The 18559-nt window shown below is 37.9% G+C and overlaps 1 protein-coding gene across 14 annotated transcripts in view; it reads right to left on the minus strand.

Moving 5' to 3' along the window:
* The window catches only part of MYBPC1 (myosin binding protein C1), an 82113-nt gene that overhangs the window by 24706 nt on the left and 38848 nt on the right, over positions 1-18559 (minus strand). For 10 of the 14 annotated variants that reach the window (XM_075274609.1, XM_075274608.1, XM_075274605.1 and 7 more), the window contains 18 exons: positions 16458-16562; positions 15661-15809; positions 14517-14634; positions 13578-13629; positions 12647-12703; positions 10824-10987; positions 9681-9813; positions 8776-8900; positions 8136-8241; positions 6325-6491; positions 5950-6112; positions 5721-5827; positions 5460-5596; positions 4607-4766; positions 3559-3663; positions 3269-3457; positions 2310-2444; positions 1276-1692 (listed from right to left, as the gene is read on the minus strand). In XM_075274609.1, the coding sequence (XP_075130710.1) occupies positions 1276-1692; positions 2310-2444; positions 3269-3457; positions 3559-3663; positions 4607-4766; positions 5460-5596; positions 5721-5827; positions 5950-6112; positions 6325-6491; positions 8136-8241; positions 8776-8900; positions 9681-9813; positions 10824-10987; positions 12647-12703; positions 13578-13629; positions 14517-14634; positions 15661-15809; positions 16458-16562 (2589 nt within the window). The remainder of the gene's footprint in view (positions 1-1275; positions 1693-2309; positions 2445-3268; positions 3458-3558; positions 3664-4606; positions 4767-5459; positions 5597-5720; positions 5828-5949; positions 6113-6324; positions 6492-8135; positions 8242-8775; positions 8901-9680; positions 9814-10823; positions 10988-12646; positions 12704-13577; positions 13630-14516; positions 14635-15660; positions 15810-16457; positions 16563-18559) is intronic. The other 4 variants (XM_075274600.1, XM_075274602.1, XM_075274611.1 and 1 more) reach the window with 4 other exon arrangements.

The raw sequence follows: 18559 nt of genomic DNA on the forward strand, positions 1-18559 counted from the left end.
GTGAAACTTTGTGGACAAGAATAGCTCCATAACCCCGGTGAAAAGCTGAATTTTCAGTTGCTTCATGGAGTTACATGATGGTTGAGCATGATGTTAAAGGGAGCACCCCCTAGTGGGCTGCATGACTGAGGCACTGTCTCCCTATATAAACATCATGGGAGACAGATTTGCATATTCTTCCCATGATCCCTCACAGTGGAGTGCAAATGGTTTAATAAGTCTCCACACACCTATATGGTGGTCTCTTCCTAAGGGGTGACAATATCCCCTTAACCTGGTCTAGAAGCCTCTCACCTCTGCCAAGTCAGTCTTCTCTACGCTGGGCTGAGGAGATCCAAACAGATCGAAACAGCTGTCCTCGGCTGAGAGACTGCTGCAATGATGTGGGATTTTACCAAGTCAAAGGCCTCTGGGAAGGTCGGGCATGATGTAAAAGGGAGCGCCCGCCAGTGGGCTGCATGACCGAAGCACTGTCTCCCTATATAAACATCATGGGATACAGATTTGCATATTCTTCTCATGATCCCTCACAGTTGATCGCAAATGGCTTAATAAGTCTCCACACACCTATATGGTGGTCTCTCCCTAAGGAGTGACAATATCCCCTTAACCGGAGTTATACATAATGAAACATATTAACTTAGGGGTTCACATAACAAGTTTTGTATAGAAAAACCCTTCAATACAATAATCCCATTTACTATTTAATTCTAAACAACTAGCCTGAAACATGCAACTCATTTTGCTGACAAATGCTCTTTAATTGTATCAATTTTAACTTTATATACTGTACATTGGTAATATATAGGGCAAGAGAATTACAAATATGTAAATTCTGCTGTACCCATACAAGAATTCCAGTCTATAATTATTGGAATGAATATAAAGATGTGTCCTTCCTTAACTTGGTTGAACATATTTCAAGGTAAGTTGCTCAGGAGGACCAACTTCGTAAAAAAAATAAATTTTTTGCTTTATTTAAAAAAGTCTCCCCCAAGCAGTTTATCGTGTACGACTCATCTTGGGATATGTTAGGGAAGGACATGTCTGTTATGAGACTGACAACTATATCATTTACTCCACATAAAGTAAAAAACTATTTCCAATAATGTACTAGGAAACAATCTAAAATGACTTCTAAGATTTTACATAGTAATATTGGAGTGACTGCCATATAAAGCAAGTTTCAGAAGACTAGTTGGATATTTTAACACAATAATCAATACAATTAGCAATTGATGTTTTGATGGCAAAAATGTAATGTTACGGTTTTACCTCCAGCTATATCATCTTGTAGATCATCTTCAATGTCAGGAGTTCCTTCCAGTTCCTCAAGCTTCAGCATGGCCTCCACACGTTTCTCCAGAGCTGACAGACCATTTGTAGGCTCGGTCACTCCTCCGTTCACTCCTGCATTCTCCTCATTACTTTCCTTTTTGGGTTGTAACAATTTATTCTTTGTTTGCTTTTTCAGATCATTCCATCTTTTTTTCAAGTCTGCAACGGACCTGTTATTGCCACCTTTGGCGTTGACCTTGGCTTGGATGTCTGCCCATAATTTACTCTTCTCTGCTTTGGTGGTTTTCGCAGACAATGCACCACATAAATGTGGTCCTTGCTTAGAAACACAATCCACTAACAAATCCAACTCCTGATCTGTAAATTCAGGCTTCTCCTGCTTCTCATCTCCTCCTGGTAAAGAGGCACCAACCTCAGAAATACTGTTTTCAAGATTAAGGGTTGGTCCTGCAGTTGGGTCTGGCTTGTACATTAGTTCTTTTACTTTTCAATGGCACACCAACACAATCTATGCTAGCATTAAACCACACATTCACACCATTGTCAAGTTTATGATATTGTTCAATCAGTGCAGTGTGTATTTTAGTAAATCTTGTAAGTGAAGTCACTTTTCATTCTACAAGCAAGAAGTATGCAAGGAAACAATGCATTCCAGAGTAAAATACATAGTTGCTATCTACAGCATGCTACTAATAAGATCCCCATCACTGGCAGTCGTGTTTCCATGTAACTTGCATGTCATTTTCTTGCAATCTATCCAATGTACTTACCAGACTAATGCAACAATATAAAATTATCAGTGCAAAAACATTCCTGTTAATATTTGCATTAAGACCAAGACATTGTTGGGCAATTCTAAAAGTTAAAGTGGTGTTAGTCTTTTTGTCACAAAGAACAGTATGCATTCTGGGGTATTTATTACTGGGGATAGCATTTTGAAATTTGTAATTCATTGTTTTTTTTGGATTGTAAGGTATGTAGATAAAAAAATGCAAGTGTTGTATACTCACCACCTTCAAAGCAGTACTCAATGATATAGCCATCCAAACCTGCTGCACCAATATGATCTGGGGGACGCCATTTCATTGTTACTGTGTTGTCAGTTACTCCATCTAATGTTAACATAGTTGGAGCACTTGTGACAGCTAGAAAAAAGGAAATCAATAGTGTTATGTAATAAGAAACATATGCTTGCACACTAGAATTGTCAATGACTCTTATGTCTGCCTAATAAATTGACTCTTTTGTCCATTTTCTATGAGAACACCCAGTGACTGTCAGAAATGCCCTTCTGACAGTGAAGAGCTACGGTACCAGCACCGATAGCTCTTCACCGGGGGCACAGAACGTGAAAGTGCGTTGAATTGTTGCCACTGTTGGCCAATTGTTGCACTGTTGGCTTTCTAGCGTTGTATAAAACCGCATGTGTCCCAGTAGGTGAAAGGTCCTCTTTAAAACAATTTTCACAAAAGAATAGTAGAAGTGAATATAATAAACTTTGTATTTATCTTATTAAACTACTTTTCAAGACATATGATATTGCTGACCAATCCTACAGAGCCAGAAGCAGATACCCCCATTCTCCATGTAATGGATACATTGAGTCACTGTATCTCAGCTCCTATACAAGTGAATGAGAGCAATATCATTTGCTGTGAAAATTCCTTGAAATAAAATGCTTCTGTCTGCATTTATCATACTGCTTTTCACCTTAAACTGTTCACTTTTCACTAATATCTGTCTCCTTCAGCAGCCTCTCGTCAGCCGCTGTCCTCCTCTATTATCTTATCACTTCCACTCATACAGTGATTCCAAAGGTAAATCTACATATTAATATGTAACTTTGTTACTATTTTTGGAAGAAAGCTCAATAATGTCCACAAACTTGCAGAGTATACGCCAGTCCTATCAGTCTATTAGCATTAGAATATTGCTAAGTGTAAAATGTTTCTTTAATCCAGACACCTACCCAGTGGGACAAAGGGCTTGGAGGGCATGCTTGGTTTAGAAGTTCCGATTGAGTTGACTGCAAAGACTCGGACTTCATAGGCAACACCTTCAATCATTTTCTTGGGTTCAAAGTTTGTTTCTTTGCATAGTTCAAAATTTAGCCTCATCCACCTAGAGCTTTGCTTCTTCTTTCTTTCAATAAAGTATCCTATAAAATAATTGTGATTAATCTTGTTTCAACCAACTCATTGAAAATATTCCAAAATAATATACAAATTAAAAATTAGAAATGAGAAACGTTTTATTCACCCAGAATTGGACATCCTCCATCATATAATGGTGGCTCCCATTTCATAGTACACCAATCCTCCCCGACCTCTGTTACCTCCGGAGCTAATGGAGCATCAGGGATGTCTTAAAAAAATAATAGAGATATTATATAAGCCATACAATTTATGTAGAGCTGGAAACAGTTTAAAGACATCTGCTGCTGGGTGCATTTAAAGTGCAATACTTGTCGTACATACTTGCCATTTATGCTTTTCAAAACAGATATAGTATTGTACTATTCAAAAATGTAAGTTGTAAAAGAAGACAGAGACTTTCCATATCAGAGAAAAGGAATTTTCTCTATGTGTTGGTAAACAAAAATGTGCAAGTGGTATGGTCCAATAGTCTACAAAGTGAGCATATATACTCAATGACAAAAAAATAAAGTTCTAAAAAGAAGATGTTGGAATTGAATAAAACTTCATATGTGGGAATGTAATGATGTAATTACAAGGATAGGTTTATTGGGGAAAAACTACAATGGAAAGGAAGCTCTAGCACCATGCTGTGTCTTTTAGCCTGGATACAAGATGAGATATAGTTGGGTATGGAGACATACGGGTTCTGTATGGTTTCCTGGAGCACATTTGCCCATAATGGGTGCTGTGACACCAAATTTTCTTCTGCCAATCACCAGGAAATGGCAGAGATGGATGTGTATTGAAGATGTCATCTTCAGGTAACCAATGCTCCCAACACCTCCTAAAAGCTATGTTGGAAAGACCTAGATAGCGTGCAGTCCTCCTCTCAAAGTCTATAAATTGGGCAAACTGTGTTGGAATGCATCATAGTGGTATGTCTAGCAGTGAACGATCTCTCACTAACAGTACCCCAAAGTAGTCTACGAGAGCCTTTTTGTAGCACTTTTACGCCCTCTTGTGGCAAAACTCAGGGTCTAAGCAGATTCTACCTGGATACATTTATGTATCTGCCTGAGACATGCAGCAATCTAGGTGTGTGTGCTTTTTTTTTTTTGGTCAGTGAGTGTACATAAGGTATCCATATACATATTACATGAATGACTTACCAACAACTTTAATTTTGATGTGGGCTACAGCTTCACCGGCCTCATTTTTTACCATTATTCTGTATGTTCCAGAATCATCTTTCTCAGCTGAGTCAATGACCAATAGCCCATGATCAGGGTATGATTCTGCTCTGATACGACCGCTCAGATCCGTGATCCACTGAAACGATATAATGACAGGTAAGGAGTTTGTATAGAAAATATATGCAATACTGCAAATGGAAAATGCTTTCATGCTGAGTGTAGTAAAGACTCTGTACAACTACTACATGTTTAGAAAGAATATTCATGATTCAGCCTCCTCTCAATATCTACTCCTAGGTTTATTATCAACAATCAAAATCTAAAAATAATTCAGAATAAAATGTAATAAATCTAAAAATACATAAAATAAATATAGAATCTCTCCTAAATGCCAAGAAACAAGAGTCTAAGATAGGGGATCAATAAAAACAAGGATTAAGAAGGGTCAACAGAACCAGGGATTCCCAGCCAGAGTCCCAAGCCTGAAGCTGTGTAATATCTGTGATCTGACAAGGCCAGACCCATTCAGTTTAGTATGACTCTTGTTTTTTCTAGGCAATATTTTTTATATTTTGTTTATACATTTCCCTGTGGATATCAGGGATACTTGGTGATTAAAAAAATATATTAAAAAATTCCAGCGTCAATATAAAATATAACTCTTAATCCTGTTTTGAATTTAAGTCTAATGACTTTGGTCGAGCAGTGATACTCTTGTGTTGTATACTTGCCCATTACCATTAAGGCTATATGGATCCAATATGTTTGCAGTGGTTGAGCCCTCACCTAGGCAATATAACTACTACATGGTAACAGAAACACAGTTTACCTTATCTCCTCTGCTCCAAATAATTTTGGGGGCCGGTTCACCAGTAACAGGCACCTCAAGTCTCAACTTTGTGCCTGCTACAACCACCACAGTGTTATCGGGGTAATTTAGAGTATCAAAATGGATTTTTGGAGGATCTGGAATGAAATTAGGAAATTAGGAAATTTAATCTCATGTTTTCATTTCAAAATCTTTAAAAAATTAAGTGACTTAAAGTATTCAGTTTCACGTAAAGTATGATAGGTAATAATATTTCCTTACCAATGACATGGACATTGGCTGGAATATTGATTAAATAAAGATCTGGAACAAAGGCGTAGTCACCGTCATCTTCCACTAGACAATTTTGTATAACTAGTCTGTGATTCCTATGTAAATGAAATAAACAAACCCAATGGGGTAGAGAGTCACACAGTATTTATCAACATTTTCTTGGAACTTTCTCGTTTGAACAATGATGAAATATTCAGCACTTTTAGGCTGGTCTCACCTTCCCTTGTGGAATATTTTCACACGGTCACTGCCATGGATGAGCTGTCCATTTCTGTACCATCTTCCAGGCACATTCTCAGAGATTTCACACTTCAGATTGATTTCCTTGCCAAGATTCACAGTCATATCAGTGAGGGGCTGTAATATCTTCAGTGGTCGCACTTTAACAAGAAACAGAGACAATTTCTGAGCTATAACTGAATATTAGGTTTCATTTTAATACTATCAAATGTAATTACTATCCATGTAACTGGTTACGTATAAGGAATGTGACACAAAACAGTAATATAAACAGTGTAACAGGGCATAAATGTTACATATGAGATATAATGTTGTAAATCAGACATATGAGACATATAAGAAAATCCCTTACAGTCCACTTGTAGTTGTGCGGCTGATTGACCTCCTGTGGTCATCACAGAATAGGTGGCGGAATCTCCTCTGTCTGCCTCGTCTATTATTAGTGTGTGCTTTTTTCCATCCACTTTTAGCCTGTATCTTGACCTGGGCTCATTTGTAATCTCCACACCATTTTTAAACCTGAAAAGTAGAAATAATCCTTGCATCACTTAGCCATACGTGCCGGCCTGCACCCTGCCAACAGCTTGAGACCTAGACTTGTTGGTAGCATCAATGATAAGTGGTGGATGCAAAGACATGTGTATACAGGATGACTGCATTACTGCTGGCTACACCAGCAGTAGTATGAGAGAAGAGGTCTGCTTGAGTATGTAGCAATATTTCTTGTCATTTATGTCTTCATTTTGTTTTGTAATGTTCCTCCATATATAGTTGTCAAGCTAAAAACAAATCTCAAGAATGCTCTGTTCATATGCAATACTGTTTTCCCTTCACTCTTTACATCTACAGTGGTATATGTCGCCTATAGACCACGTGAGAAAAATATATACCATGTTGTACACTTTTTTTCTTTTGTGGTGGCTCACTGTATTGGAAAGCTCATACCTAAGCTAAAAGTGGGCCTATGTATACATTTCATTTATATGCCTGGAGCTTTCCAACACATGTGCAAAACATAAAGGGAAATGTTATGTGACTTATATTATTATCTCCTTCCATCAACAGACACAAAATTGGGAAAAAACACAACTTTTTAAAATTTATTTTATTTCAAACACCATCAGGGTGTTTGAACATGGGATTATTAGATCACTTTTACCACAGACTGAAATGCTATCATATTACAGTCTATGCTAAAGTCTCTATTTTCCTATTAAGCCCTGCCAGCATATTTCTACTGTGTAAAACAGCAGGCATCTGGGAGCTATGGCATGGGCTCAGCTCCTAAGCCAGCACCATGTGTAAAGACCCAACGTCGGGGTCTTCAGGACAACTTTGTGCACATGGCCTACATAGCTGCAGTGTCAGGAGTCAGACACATTCCGTTCCGCTCTCCCCTGCATTGAGCATGGTTTGACTAATACCTACCCCGACCCCTTTTTTCTCTCGTTCTTTTCTTTTACCCTTTTCTCTCCTTTCCTCTCCATCAAGTTTTGTTCTCCTTGTTGCTATAATTTTCGTATATTTGCTTCCAGCAGCATCCTACTTTCATGCCTTTCACTGGGTTCACACCAGTGCTTGCACTATGGAAACAGACTGGAAACCACATGAACCCCAATATAGTCTATGGGGTTTGGGGGTTTCCCAAGGTAACTGCTTTTTTATGTGGATTAGGTTTCCGTTCGGGGGTTCCCAAGCCCAAGAACCCAGATGTGAACCGGGCCTTAGAGCTAAAGTTCACCTCATTATCTGATTCATTGTTATATACTCTGCTTGGACTTGCTAATGTTATGCTTCCTTTAGTTTTTTTTGCTGTGCAGCCCTCTGTTCCTGTTTGTTTTTTGAATAATGTTTTCTTTGATTATTCATAAAGACCTGCCATCTGCCATATATGTATGGTGGGTGTTGAGAAGGTGTTATGTACTAAAGACAAATTCACACTTCATTAACATTGTCATAATAATCACAAATACAGTGAATACTGTATCACAATAACTAGCACTAAAAAAAATGACTCAACTACAATTCTTTCCCCGTCACACAATTGTACAGAACCCGGTTATAGTTATACACACCAAAATGATCATAAATATCCATTAGTAACAATAATAGTAAATACCTTATTTCTATAAGATTGCTGTATATTTCATCTAAATAATTTACCATTTTACATTTGCTTCTTCGTCAGATACTTCACATTCCATTTCCACTCTTTCTCCACAGTATGTGCTAATATTTTCCAGTTCTTTTGTAACCAGTACTGGTGGCTCTGACAGAAAAAACAGCATTTTAATTTAGAACCAAATTTTTTTTTTAGATTTTTTGTCTTTAGACATGAACTTGATGAGGTCTAGACCACTAGAATAGCATTGAGGGTTCCAACTGCGTTACTACCAATTACTATTTACTACCAGTTACTAATTGGAATTCAGCTTCCATTTTCTAAACTACAATGAATTTTCAATGAATAAAATGAAAAAGAAAAGAAAAAAAAAGTATAGCCAACTTTTTGTCGCCAACACTCTTTGATGAAGATCATTTGGGGAGATTTATTATTAATTTATGTCACATATCTGGTGCAAATAAAGAAGTGCATAGGAGTTGCTATACATTTAATGGGGCAAATGATCACTGAAACATACACACGCTGCATGCTGGCATAGATTTCTGCATAAGTTCATGGCCTGGCGGAGAAGCCATAGCATTTATGAAAAGATATGCACTTTCTTCAATATGCCAGTCTTCATTAATATGGACCCATGAGCTATAAATCCCACTAGTAAAACAATCGGTCAGCATTTACCTCTGACAAACAGCTCTGTAGAGCATTTTTCATCTCCGGCACACACTTGATAAGCAGCATCATCAGCCAATGTGCAGTTATTAATAAATAATATCCTCTGATTTCCCTTGTGCTCAAATATGTACCTGTTTGAAATAAACACCTTATGACCATGTATATACAATTATATATTGTTCACTTCACACATAAATACAAATATCTGAGCTATAAATCACAAGTTATGCTGATTTATGCTTTGCTAGCATTTGTCATGTGGTTTACCTTAGTGTCTATGGGAACGGACACAGAATCGGTGACAGTTTAATGTCCATTGCTGTCATTCTATGACAGAAGACAGCAATGGACATTAGTAACGGTAGTATGAACACCCCCTTACTGTTACATCCACAGCCAGGCTTCTTACCCTTCCTCCTCTCCCCCTGCTACTGGCTACCTACATACATATAACTATACAGAACAATCTATCCTGTAAATCTAATATTTGTTCTCGTCTTCTACACTGTGACATTGTGACAGCTTGACTCTCCTTTATCTCCCAGACATGTCCCGACAGCTAGTTATTTTGTGAGTGCATTGGGAAGATACAGGAGAGCGTGGATGATATTCATTACAAAAGTCAGAGCGTTAGTAAGAAGTATTACACTTACAGTACCGTGTCCTATATAGTTATATACATGTATGCAGGTAAAGGCCAGAGGCAGGTTGAAAAGCAACACACTGAAGAGTGTTAGAGCATTGCTATGGAAAAACAGGGACTGGGTTTTTTTTTTTTAAATAAAAGTTGGCAAATTTTCATAATAAATTATGTTAAAAAGATATTTACAATCACTTCCCACATACATTATAAAAGTGGAAAAGATGGTTACTCTTTAAGATTATTGAAAGCAAGAGGACTCTCAACTTACTTGGTACTTGGACGGATTTCCTGGCCATTTTTATACCACTTGAGTTCCACTGTTGGATCAGCAAGTTCAACAACAAATCTTACTCGACCTCCTTTGTCAATCTGATAAGCAGGGTCTAATTTTTTGGAAAATGCTGAAGACGCAAAATAGATAAAAAACAGAATGCAGTCTTTTCTCAGTATACTGATACTCTATTATACCATATAATAAATACAGAGCGACAGACTTGGCAATCATAAAAGCCAATTACAAGTATTCCTTGGTAGTGCGTACCACATTGTTCACAGGCAGCTAGATGTCTTATATAACTATCACATCACTATCTATAAGTGAGTACCAAATTGTTCGCAGGCAACTAGATGTCTTACTTAACTATCACATTACTAGTTATTATTGTGTACCACATTGTTCACAGGCAGCTAGATGTTTTACATAACTATTGCATCACTATTTATAAGTCTGTACCAAACTGTTCACAGGCAACTAGATGTCTTAAAGAGGACCTTTCACCATGTCCACCAATTCAAGCTCTTACCATCTGTTATTAGCTGCGGCTCTACTGATTCCAGCCCAGTTGGAATTTTTTTTATTAGGTCCCACAGTTCATGAGCAACAAGCATAGTTAGTTTTGGTGCCTGATGTGCAATTTAAGCTCTGTAATGTCGTAAGGGCAGTGTCAGGCAGGGGGTGTGATACAGAGCTCCAATAAGAGGCAGCCAGTGTCAGAGCTCAGAATCACACCCCTTGTCTGCTCCTGTCTGACACCGTCCTCCTGACAATACAGACCTTAAATAGCATATCAGGCACCAAAACTAACAGCACTGATTGCTCGGGAATGGCGCGGACTAGAGAAACATTTTTAACTGTGCCAGAATCTGTAGTACAGCAGCTATTATATGGTGTAAAAAACTGGACTTGTTGGAGGTGGTGAAAGGAACTCTTCAACTATCACATTACTATTTATTTGTGTGTACAACATTGTTCACAGGCAGCTACACATTTTACAAAAATATTTATTAGTGTGTACCACATTGTCTGTCACATAACTATCACCTCACTATATAGTAGTGTGTATCACATTAGTCACAGGCAGCTACATATTGTATATAACTATTACTTTAATTTTTACTCAATCCTTATTACCGGCACTCTTCTTCTCTTCCCTGCGCATACGTTTCAGTCTTTTTAGCATGCCCCTTAGGTCAGTGATGCCATACTGAAATGCAATCTTCTCATACTCATTGGGACTTGCATTTTTCAGAATCTCCCACACATCAATCTCTGGACCTTCCTCGGGTTTAACCTCTCTAATATCAGGAATAAAAAATACATGCAACATGTTGAGAGGCATATCATAGTTTTTAAATGCACAGGGGTGCCGTAAAGTATCATAACTATGGTTTTTACAATCTTGGCCCTGTATTGCAGAGGAGCTTACTAAGACAATAGGAGGGATATGAAATCCTGTATATATTTTGTGGTAACTCAATTGAAAGAAATGAAGAGTAGCCGTACATATTCAAATAGTTATTTCAACCTCTATGTATTGACAAGAATTTCCATTTGTTGTCAATGTGATAGGAATATTGTTCAGATCTGAGAGACATGGTAATGCATTCCATTTGATCACAATCGCCTTATGCAATGAATATGTAGGAATATTGTTGTTTAGGTAATAAGGCAATCTGATCTGGAATGCAGTCATGTTCAGTCATTTCATTGAACAGATAGTCTAGTTAAAGGAACACTGTAGCAAAAACCAATATAGTGTGTTATACCTAGTGCACAGTCTGAAGGAGTGCTGTATGACTATGTATCTTTGATGTTCTTTAAATACCTTAGTCATTCACCGCCCCTGAGCAACTTCAATAGACATAACACAGTGTATCAGATTTTACCTTGGTTGTTCCTTTATATGGGTAAAAGTTTCATAGTATATATTAGTCTGTGATCCAAAGACTGAGCCCATAAAACGTCTTGGATACAACCATTATTCCAGTTTTTTAATACTGGAAAAATTAAAAAAAAAATCGGTCATTTAATAACATGATGCAGAACATAACAACTAATGTATTGATAGCAACATTTCTGGCTATAAGTCATCTTATTGGCTCTGCATTACTGACCAATAGATTTTTACATCATGTGAATAAATAAACCTTTATCAGGAAATTCCACATTTTTTGTCTGTTAGTAGTATAAAGTAGCATAAAAGATGAAAAGGAAATCTGAAATAAATGGTCACCTAAGCTGAACCTAAAAATAATCATTTAATGTATATTAAGAATTTTGATATACTGGAACTGGATGTCTCTATGAATAATTGTCTGTGTGAATCTGTAAATGTACGGGCTCATGAAAATTTGCAGGGACTTTCTTTCTCTGTGCATGAGCTTTTGCATTGCTATAGACTCATATTGTGAAGCCTTAAGAATTCAACAAATCTGTTGCTGCATGGTGCCTCCATAAAGCATACTGTAGCATATAGAGATATTCTCCCCTAGAACCCTTGCTTCGAGGGAAAAATTTATAATACTGCACCTGATATAATATGTATGACTCTCATAAGATGCCTCAGTATGAAACTAAATGCATAGAGAGGTCAACTCAGGCCCCATAGACCCCATAGAATCAGAGGCTGAACCTTCAGCTATTACTAGTGCATCAGTTATGCTACTTACTAGTAGTAAAGTATTATATGGTGTTACTGCTGGTGTCACTACAGCCTGACACAGAGATTCTTAGTAAATACTAGGCACACACATATATAATAGTGGAATCAGAAAATTAGATATGCAACTTCATGCATTTTAGATGTGTGTAAGTAGCATATAGTGAACTAAATATGCTATATTATTGTATCCAGTTAGCAGGGGAATAAGGAAAGGGAGATCTGAGGAGTGAAAACCTGTGATGTAATAGGTGGTAACAGATGTTGCGGTGCACTGCATCACTTCATTCCTCACCTACGTTTCAGGAGACCACTAAAGTCAAGTTCTCCTGCATCTTCTTGTCCTTCACCACTGTTATTAATATAAAGAGGTCAATAAAGGGACATTCACAACACGCATCAAGAACATATGACCACACAGAGATGTCGAGAGAAACATTGAGATAAGAGAGGAACATCTCTGTTGCTTATAAAAAGTAAGCACAATATGGCTTATTAAGGAAATAGTGCAAGCAGAACTCATGTTTTAGCCAATAGCAAACAGTCAGATATTAGATTCTAGATAAGAAATGGATAAAATCTAATATCTGGCTCCAAAGAAAACATGTTTTCTCTTGGCTCTACATAAATAAGCTCTTCTATATTGTGGCCATTCAAGATACCATCACAAGATCTTTGTATGTAGGAAAGCTTCTTTCCAATTTGTGTTACAAGCACAAACTGAAGTGAGGAAAGTCACCCAAAAATGAAAAACCTGAACAACGCTTTGAGGAGAACAGGAGTTTTTCATTGTTGGTGCAACGTGCTATTAAAGAATATCGTAAAGGACATACTGCAGAGTTTTCCATTTGATACCAAATCAGGACTTCATCTGGGGAAAAGCAGGCAAAATTTGAAAATACATTTTTCTACTAATTCTACTCTTGTTTCATCTCTTGGAAAGTGAAATGAAATGTAATTGCCCAATTCAAGGCATATCTAATGGGTAATGTGGTAGAACCCATGAAAATTGATTTTGCACAATTCACGCTGAAGTTCGGAAGGTGGGTGAGAGTTGTATTTTATGTAGACGTGTTTCTGATGGATTCACCCATATTAATTATTAAATTAAAAATGAGATCTAAAGTTTTCTGTCCTGCCCAGGAACCTGAGGTTCTCATTCCCAAAATATTCTAATATTCTTTTATATGGCATTTTGCATTTAAAAGACAAGCGCAATATTTTACCTTCTTTTGAAAGCCGATCGGATGTCTAGAGCTTGAGATGAATCAGAAGAAGCTAAGTAGAAAAAATAGCATGTTATGTAGCACGTAAAAGCTGTACACAAATAAACATCAAAGAACAGCTGTTTAATGCAGTCATTAAATTCTAAAAAATCAAGCTATTTGGATAGGTTCATGCGTACTGGATTTATTGCAGTAAAGTTCCAGAGCAAATCTGGAGTATGGTGCAAGCAATTCCAAAGTGTTAAATCTGCACCAAATTGTGTTGATTTTAGTGCACATTGGCTTGAGGATTTGATGCCGCAGATTGACTAAATTGAAAAAAATGTATACTCACCCCCCAATCATCCCTTCTCCCTTGGACACATTAGCCTAATCCCCTACCATTGTCTGTAACGTGGCCTCGACCAATGACATGTTAATACATGTAGTGGTAGCCAATGATTGACTACAATGGTCACATGTCCATACCACACTTCAATACTACAGAGACCAGCAGGGGACCAGTTTAACGTTAGTGGCAGTAGATTGGGAAGATAAGCATAGTTTTGTTTTGTTTTTAATTGCATTTTGATACTACAATTCTCCATATCTATGGACTTTGCTGCAGATATGCAGATATCAAAGTAATATGTATCAAATTAGTGACAATTCATCTTCGACATATTGTGGATTTGAAAATCAGATTTTTTCCATACTGCAGAAAATGATATATACAAAGACAGACAAATGTTGCTTTTTCATAAAAACTCAGACCATATATAAAATAGATACTAACTGTATACGTCTTTGATTGAAAAAGCTACACAGATCCTTCATAAGTATAAAATTGTATACAGTTGTAACCTTTTCTGCTGTAGATGTGTATATGTTGCTTTGTTTTTATCTTCATATGAACTCTTATGAGTCTTAGGTACACACTATAGTCATGCTCGTACTTACCAATAACTTCAAGGTCGAATGAACAACTGTCAAATTTATCTTTATAAGTCACTTCACATCTATAGTTTCCAGCATAGTTCTCTTTCGCTTTTATGATTTGCATTTCAAATGTATATGTCTGGAAAGAACAAGTTTATTGTGTCATGATATGAGATTATAGGAAGGCATGAATGAATGCGAATGATTTTCCTAAGCAATCACTCTTTATCTTTAATAATATAGAAATAGACTGACAGGTGGACCTTAGAATAACTGGAATACCTTTAGAGGAACCTTCGTAATGACCTGTGATTTCTATGAACATATGCGCTGTCAATAAAGTAGAAAGACAGATTCCCACCTGTTTTCTCATCTTTTTTTTTAACCTGTGCATTGTGCTGGGGGATGTATCTTTCCTTAATCAATATTTAAATATACATTGAAAAATACTGCATGGTATTCATAGTGTTCTGTGATGTTTTTTAATCTTAGATATTGAGATTCAAACATTTTAGAGCTAGAATTTTATCATATAGGTCTAATATGTAGCATTCAAAAATGGGGGGGAACTGCAGCATTTTAGGGCTCACTTAAAGAGGACCTCTAACCACCTTTACCAACTCCAGACCTGATTTTGGTGGTGTACGATTATTTTATATGACCTTCAGCTGACCACAGTTGCATATAAATACTGTCAGTAATAAATGGCTTCCTACACTCTCGATACTCGATACAGCAGTTTGGCGACCGTCACATGGCCACTTTTATTAGTTAGAGTTGTGCTCCACACTTTGCAGATGGATAGAGAAGTGGAGCCCTCTAAGTGCTAGGGTCACAATGTTCATATACAGGCATGGCCATGTGTAGGATTTTTAGAAATAAAGGCTGCACAATTTTTAATATCAATAACAAACATATTTCATTTTTAAAAAGCCATTTAAGGGTATTTTTAAAAATATAGCAATTGTAAATTTATGTCCTTGAAATATGTTGATATTTTCCAGCAGATTTGAAGAATAAAGTAAGACTAACAAGAGATTAACTAACAAAATCCTCTTTTAAAATCTTTATAAAATCTTATTCATATAAAACATCATTGTCTGACATGGAATGGCAAAATTGGCCTCTTTGTTACTGGAGATAAATATACCGAAGAAAGCCATACCTTGTTAACACGATCAAAGGTGTCCTTCAGCTGTAGATGCTTTCCAGCTTTACTTGCTAAATCCATCCATTTGCCTTTCAACCATTTTACAACTGGTCTACGCAGAAGATCCTTGGCCTCCACTTTTGCAACAAATTTTATATCACCACCTTTATAAAATGTATGACATGCAATTGTTTATGAACATTTGTTGCTTATGTTTGCTTTTCTCTCTAGCATATAAAGCACGTCACAACCTGACCCCTCCACCTATCTCTGTCTTAGGGTTGGTTCACACTAGCATAGGTATTCTATCCGGGGAGAGTCCGCATGGAGACCCTCCGGACGGAATACAATCACAATTGCAAGCGCTGTGCTGTCAAAGCGCATGGACCCCATAGACTATAATGCCACGAACCCATGCGGACTCTCCCCGGATGGAGTACATACGCTAGTGTGAACCAACCCTTAATCTTCAGATCCCCGAGCCTTATGTAACCTCTAATCTGCATATGGTTTCTGCTTTGCAATTGTTCCAGAGTACCTGCATTGAGAAATACTTGCATGAATATCTATTATTATATTTAATTGGAACTGAGTATATCTGTAATACTTTGCTCTTTTGATAGGTAATGGGAGCTCTGCATCAAGAAACATGGTGAAAAACTGACCTCTATATGGTATTATTAATTTATATTTTACAAAGATTTGGGCCTAAAATAAACTAGTGCTAAGAAATGAACATTTAAGTCTGAAATCTTAATGTGCCTTATACGTAAAATTAATCTAAAACACTAAGACATGAAATAACAACTTACCCACACTTACGGTTCCACTATTTGGCTTCTCAATAAATAAAGTTGATCGCTGAGAATTATCCCTCTTGTCCGCATCATCTGGTTGTCCTTCCCCAAGAGACCAGGCTATGCAAAATGTGACAAAATGATATGTTAATAGTAGACTTGTGTCATGGAGTTTTTGACCAATTGCCACTTATATCACTGCCACTCAAGGTCATAAGTGAGAATACTGATGGAAAAAGAGGATTCAAAAGAAAATTAACTTCAAGATTTAATTTTTCTACGTTCAAGTCTCGAAAGAAATACCTGCAAAAGCAATAAAAATGTTATGTGCTATGGTGTAAAAGACTCATAGGCTTTGTTATTGTATTATAGGTTTCCAGTTGATGCACGGTCCCTGTTACACATAAATGAAGACCACTAGAATGTAACAGGGAATCACATTTGCTAGCATGAACATATTTCATAGGTTGTGTACTGACAGGAAGAATTGTATAACGCTAGACCTTAAAATGTCTATCAGTGCCAGACAATGATTTTTTCTAGGAAGTTACCCCTGATAAATGGCTACTCCCAAGGTATCCTGCCGGTGGTGCCCCCAATGATCTGACGTTATCTTTGGGAAAATTCAGTGGCAAGTGATTAAATTCCCTGTGGGATTCCCATGATTAGGCAATACACAGTTCCTATTGAAATCAAGGAAAATGTTTGTTTCTGTACCGTGTTAGCTAGTGGGTAGGAAATATAAAAAAAAAAAAACTTGAGAGTCTTCAGTAGTTGATACCTTTTATTAATGGCTAACTAATAATGATGGTAGATTACAACTAGAGATGAGCGAACACTAAAATGTTTGAGGTTCGAAATTCGATTCGAACAGCCGCTCACTGTTCGAACGTGTTTCGAACCCCATTATAGTCTATGGGGAACATATACTCGTTAAGGGGGAAACCCAAATCCGTGTCTGGAGGGTCACCAAGTCCACTATGACACCCCAGGAAATGATACCAACACCCTGGAATGACACTGGGACAGCAGGGGAAGCATGTCTGGGGGCATAAAAGTCACTTTATTTCATGGAAATCCCTGTCAGCTTGCGATTTTCGCAAGCTAACTTTTCCCCATAGGAATGCATTGGCCAGCGCTGATTGGCCAGAGTACGGAATTCGACCATTCAGCGCTGGCTCTGCTGGAGGAGGCGGAGTCTAAGATCGCTCCACACCAGTCTCCATTCAGATCCGACCTTAGACTCCGCCTCCTCCGGCAGAGCCAGCGCTGATTGGCCGAAGGCTGGCCAATGCATTCCTATTGGTAGCAGTGCTGAGCCAGTTCTGCTCAACTACACCGTGTGCCGGTCAGCTCATCTGATATAGCAGAGCCGAGTGTGCACACTCGGCTCTGCTACATCTGATGTAGCAGAGCCGAGTGTGCATAAGGGTTCTAGTACACCCTCAGCTCTGCTACATCTGATGTAGCAGAGCCCAGTGTGCACACTCAGCTCTGCTATATCAGATGGGCTGACCGGCACACGGTGTAGTTGAGCAGAACTGGCTCAGCACTGCTACCAATAGGAATGCATTGGCCAGCCTTCGGCCAATCAGCGCTGGCTCTGACAGAGGAGGCGGAGTCTAAGGTCGGACCTGAATGGAGACTGGTGTGGAGCGATCTTAGACTCCGCCTCCTCCAGCAGAGCCAGCGCTGAATGGTCGAATTCCGTACTCTGGCCAATCAGCGCTGGCCAATGCATTCCTATGGGAAAAAGTTTATGTCACAAAAATCACAATTACACACCCGATAGAGCCCCAAAAAGTTATTTTTAATAACATTCCTACCTAAATAAAGGTTATCCCTAGCTATCCCTGCCTGTACAGCTATCCCTGTCTCTTAGTCACAAAGTTCACATTCTCATATGACCCGGATCTGAAATCCACTATTCGTCTAAAATGGAGGTCACCTGATTTCGGCAGCCAATGACTTTTTCCGATTTTTTTCGATGCCTCCGGTGTCGTAGTTCCTGTCCCACCTCCCCTGCGCTGTTATTGGTGCAAAAAAAGCGCCAGGGAAGGTGGGAGGGGAATCTAATTTTTTTGGAGTTTGCCACGTGATGTTTGATTCGAATCGAA

Source organism: Leptodactylus fuscus, chromosome 5, assembly GCF_031893055.1.
Source record: "Leptodactylus fuscus isolate aLepFus1 chromosome 5, aLepFus1.hap2, whole genome shotgun sequence".
In the NCBI taxonomy this organism is placed as follows: Eukaryota; Metazoa; Chordata; class Amphibia; order Anura; family Leptodactylidae; genus Leptodactylus; species Leptodactylus fuscus.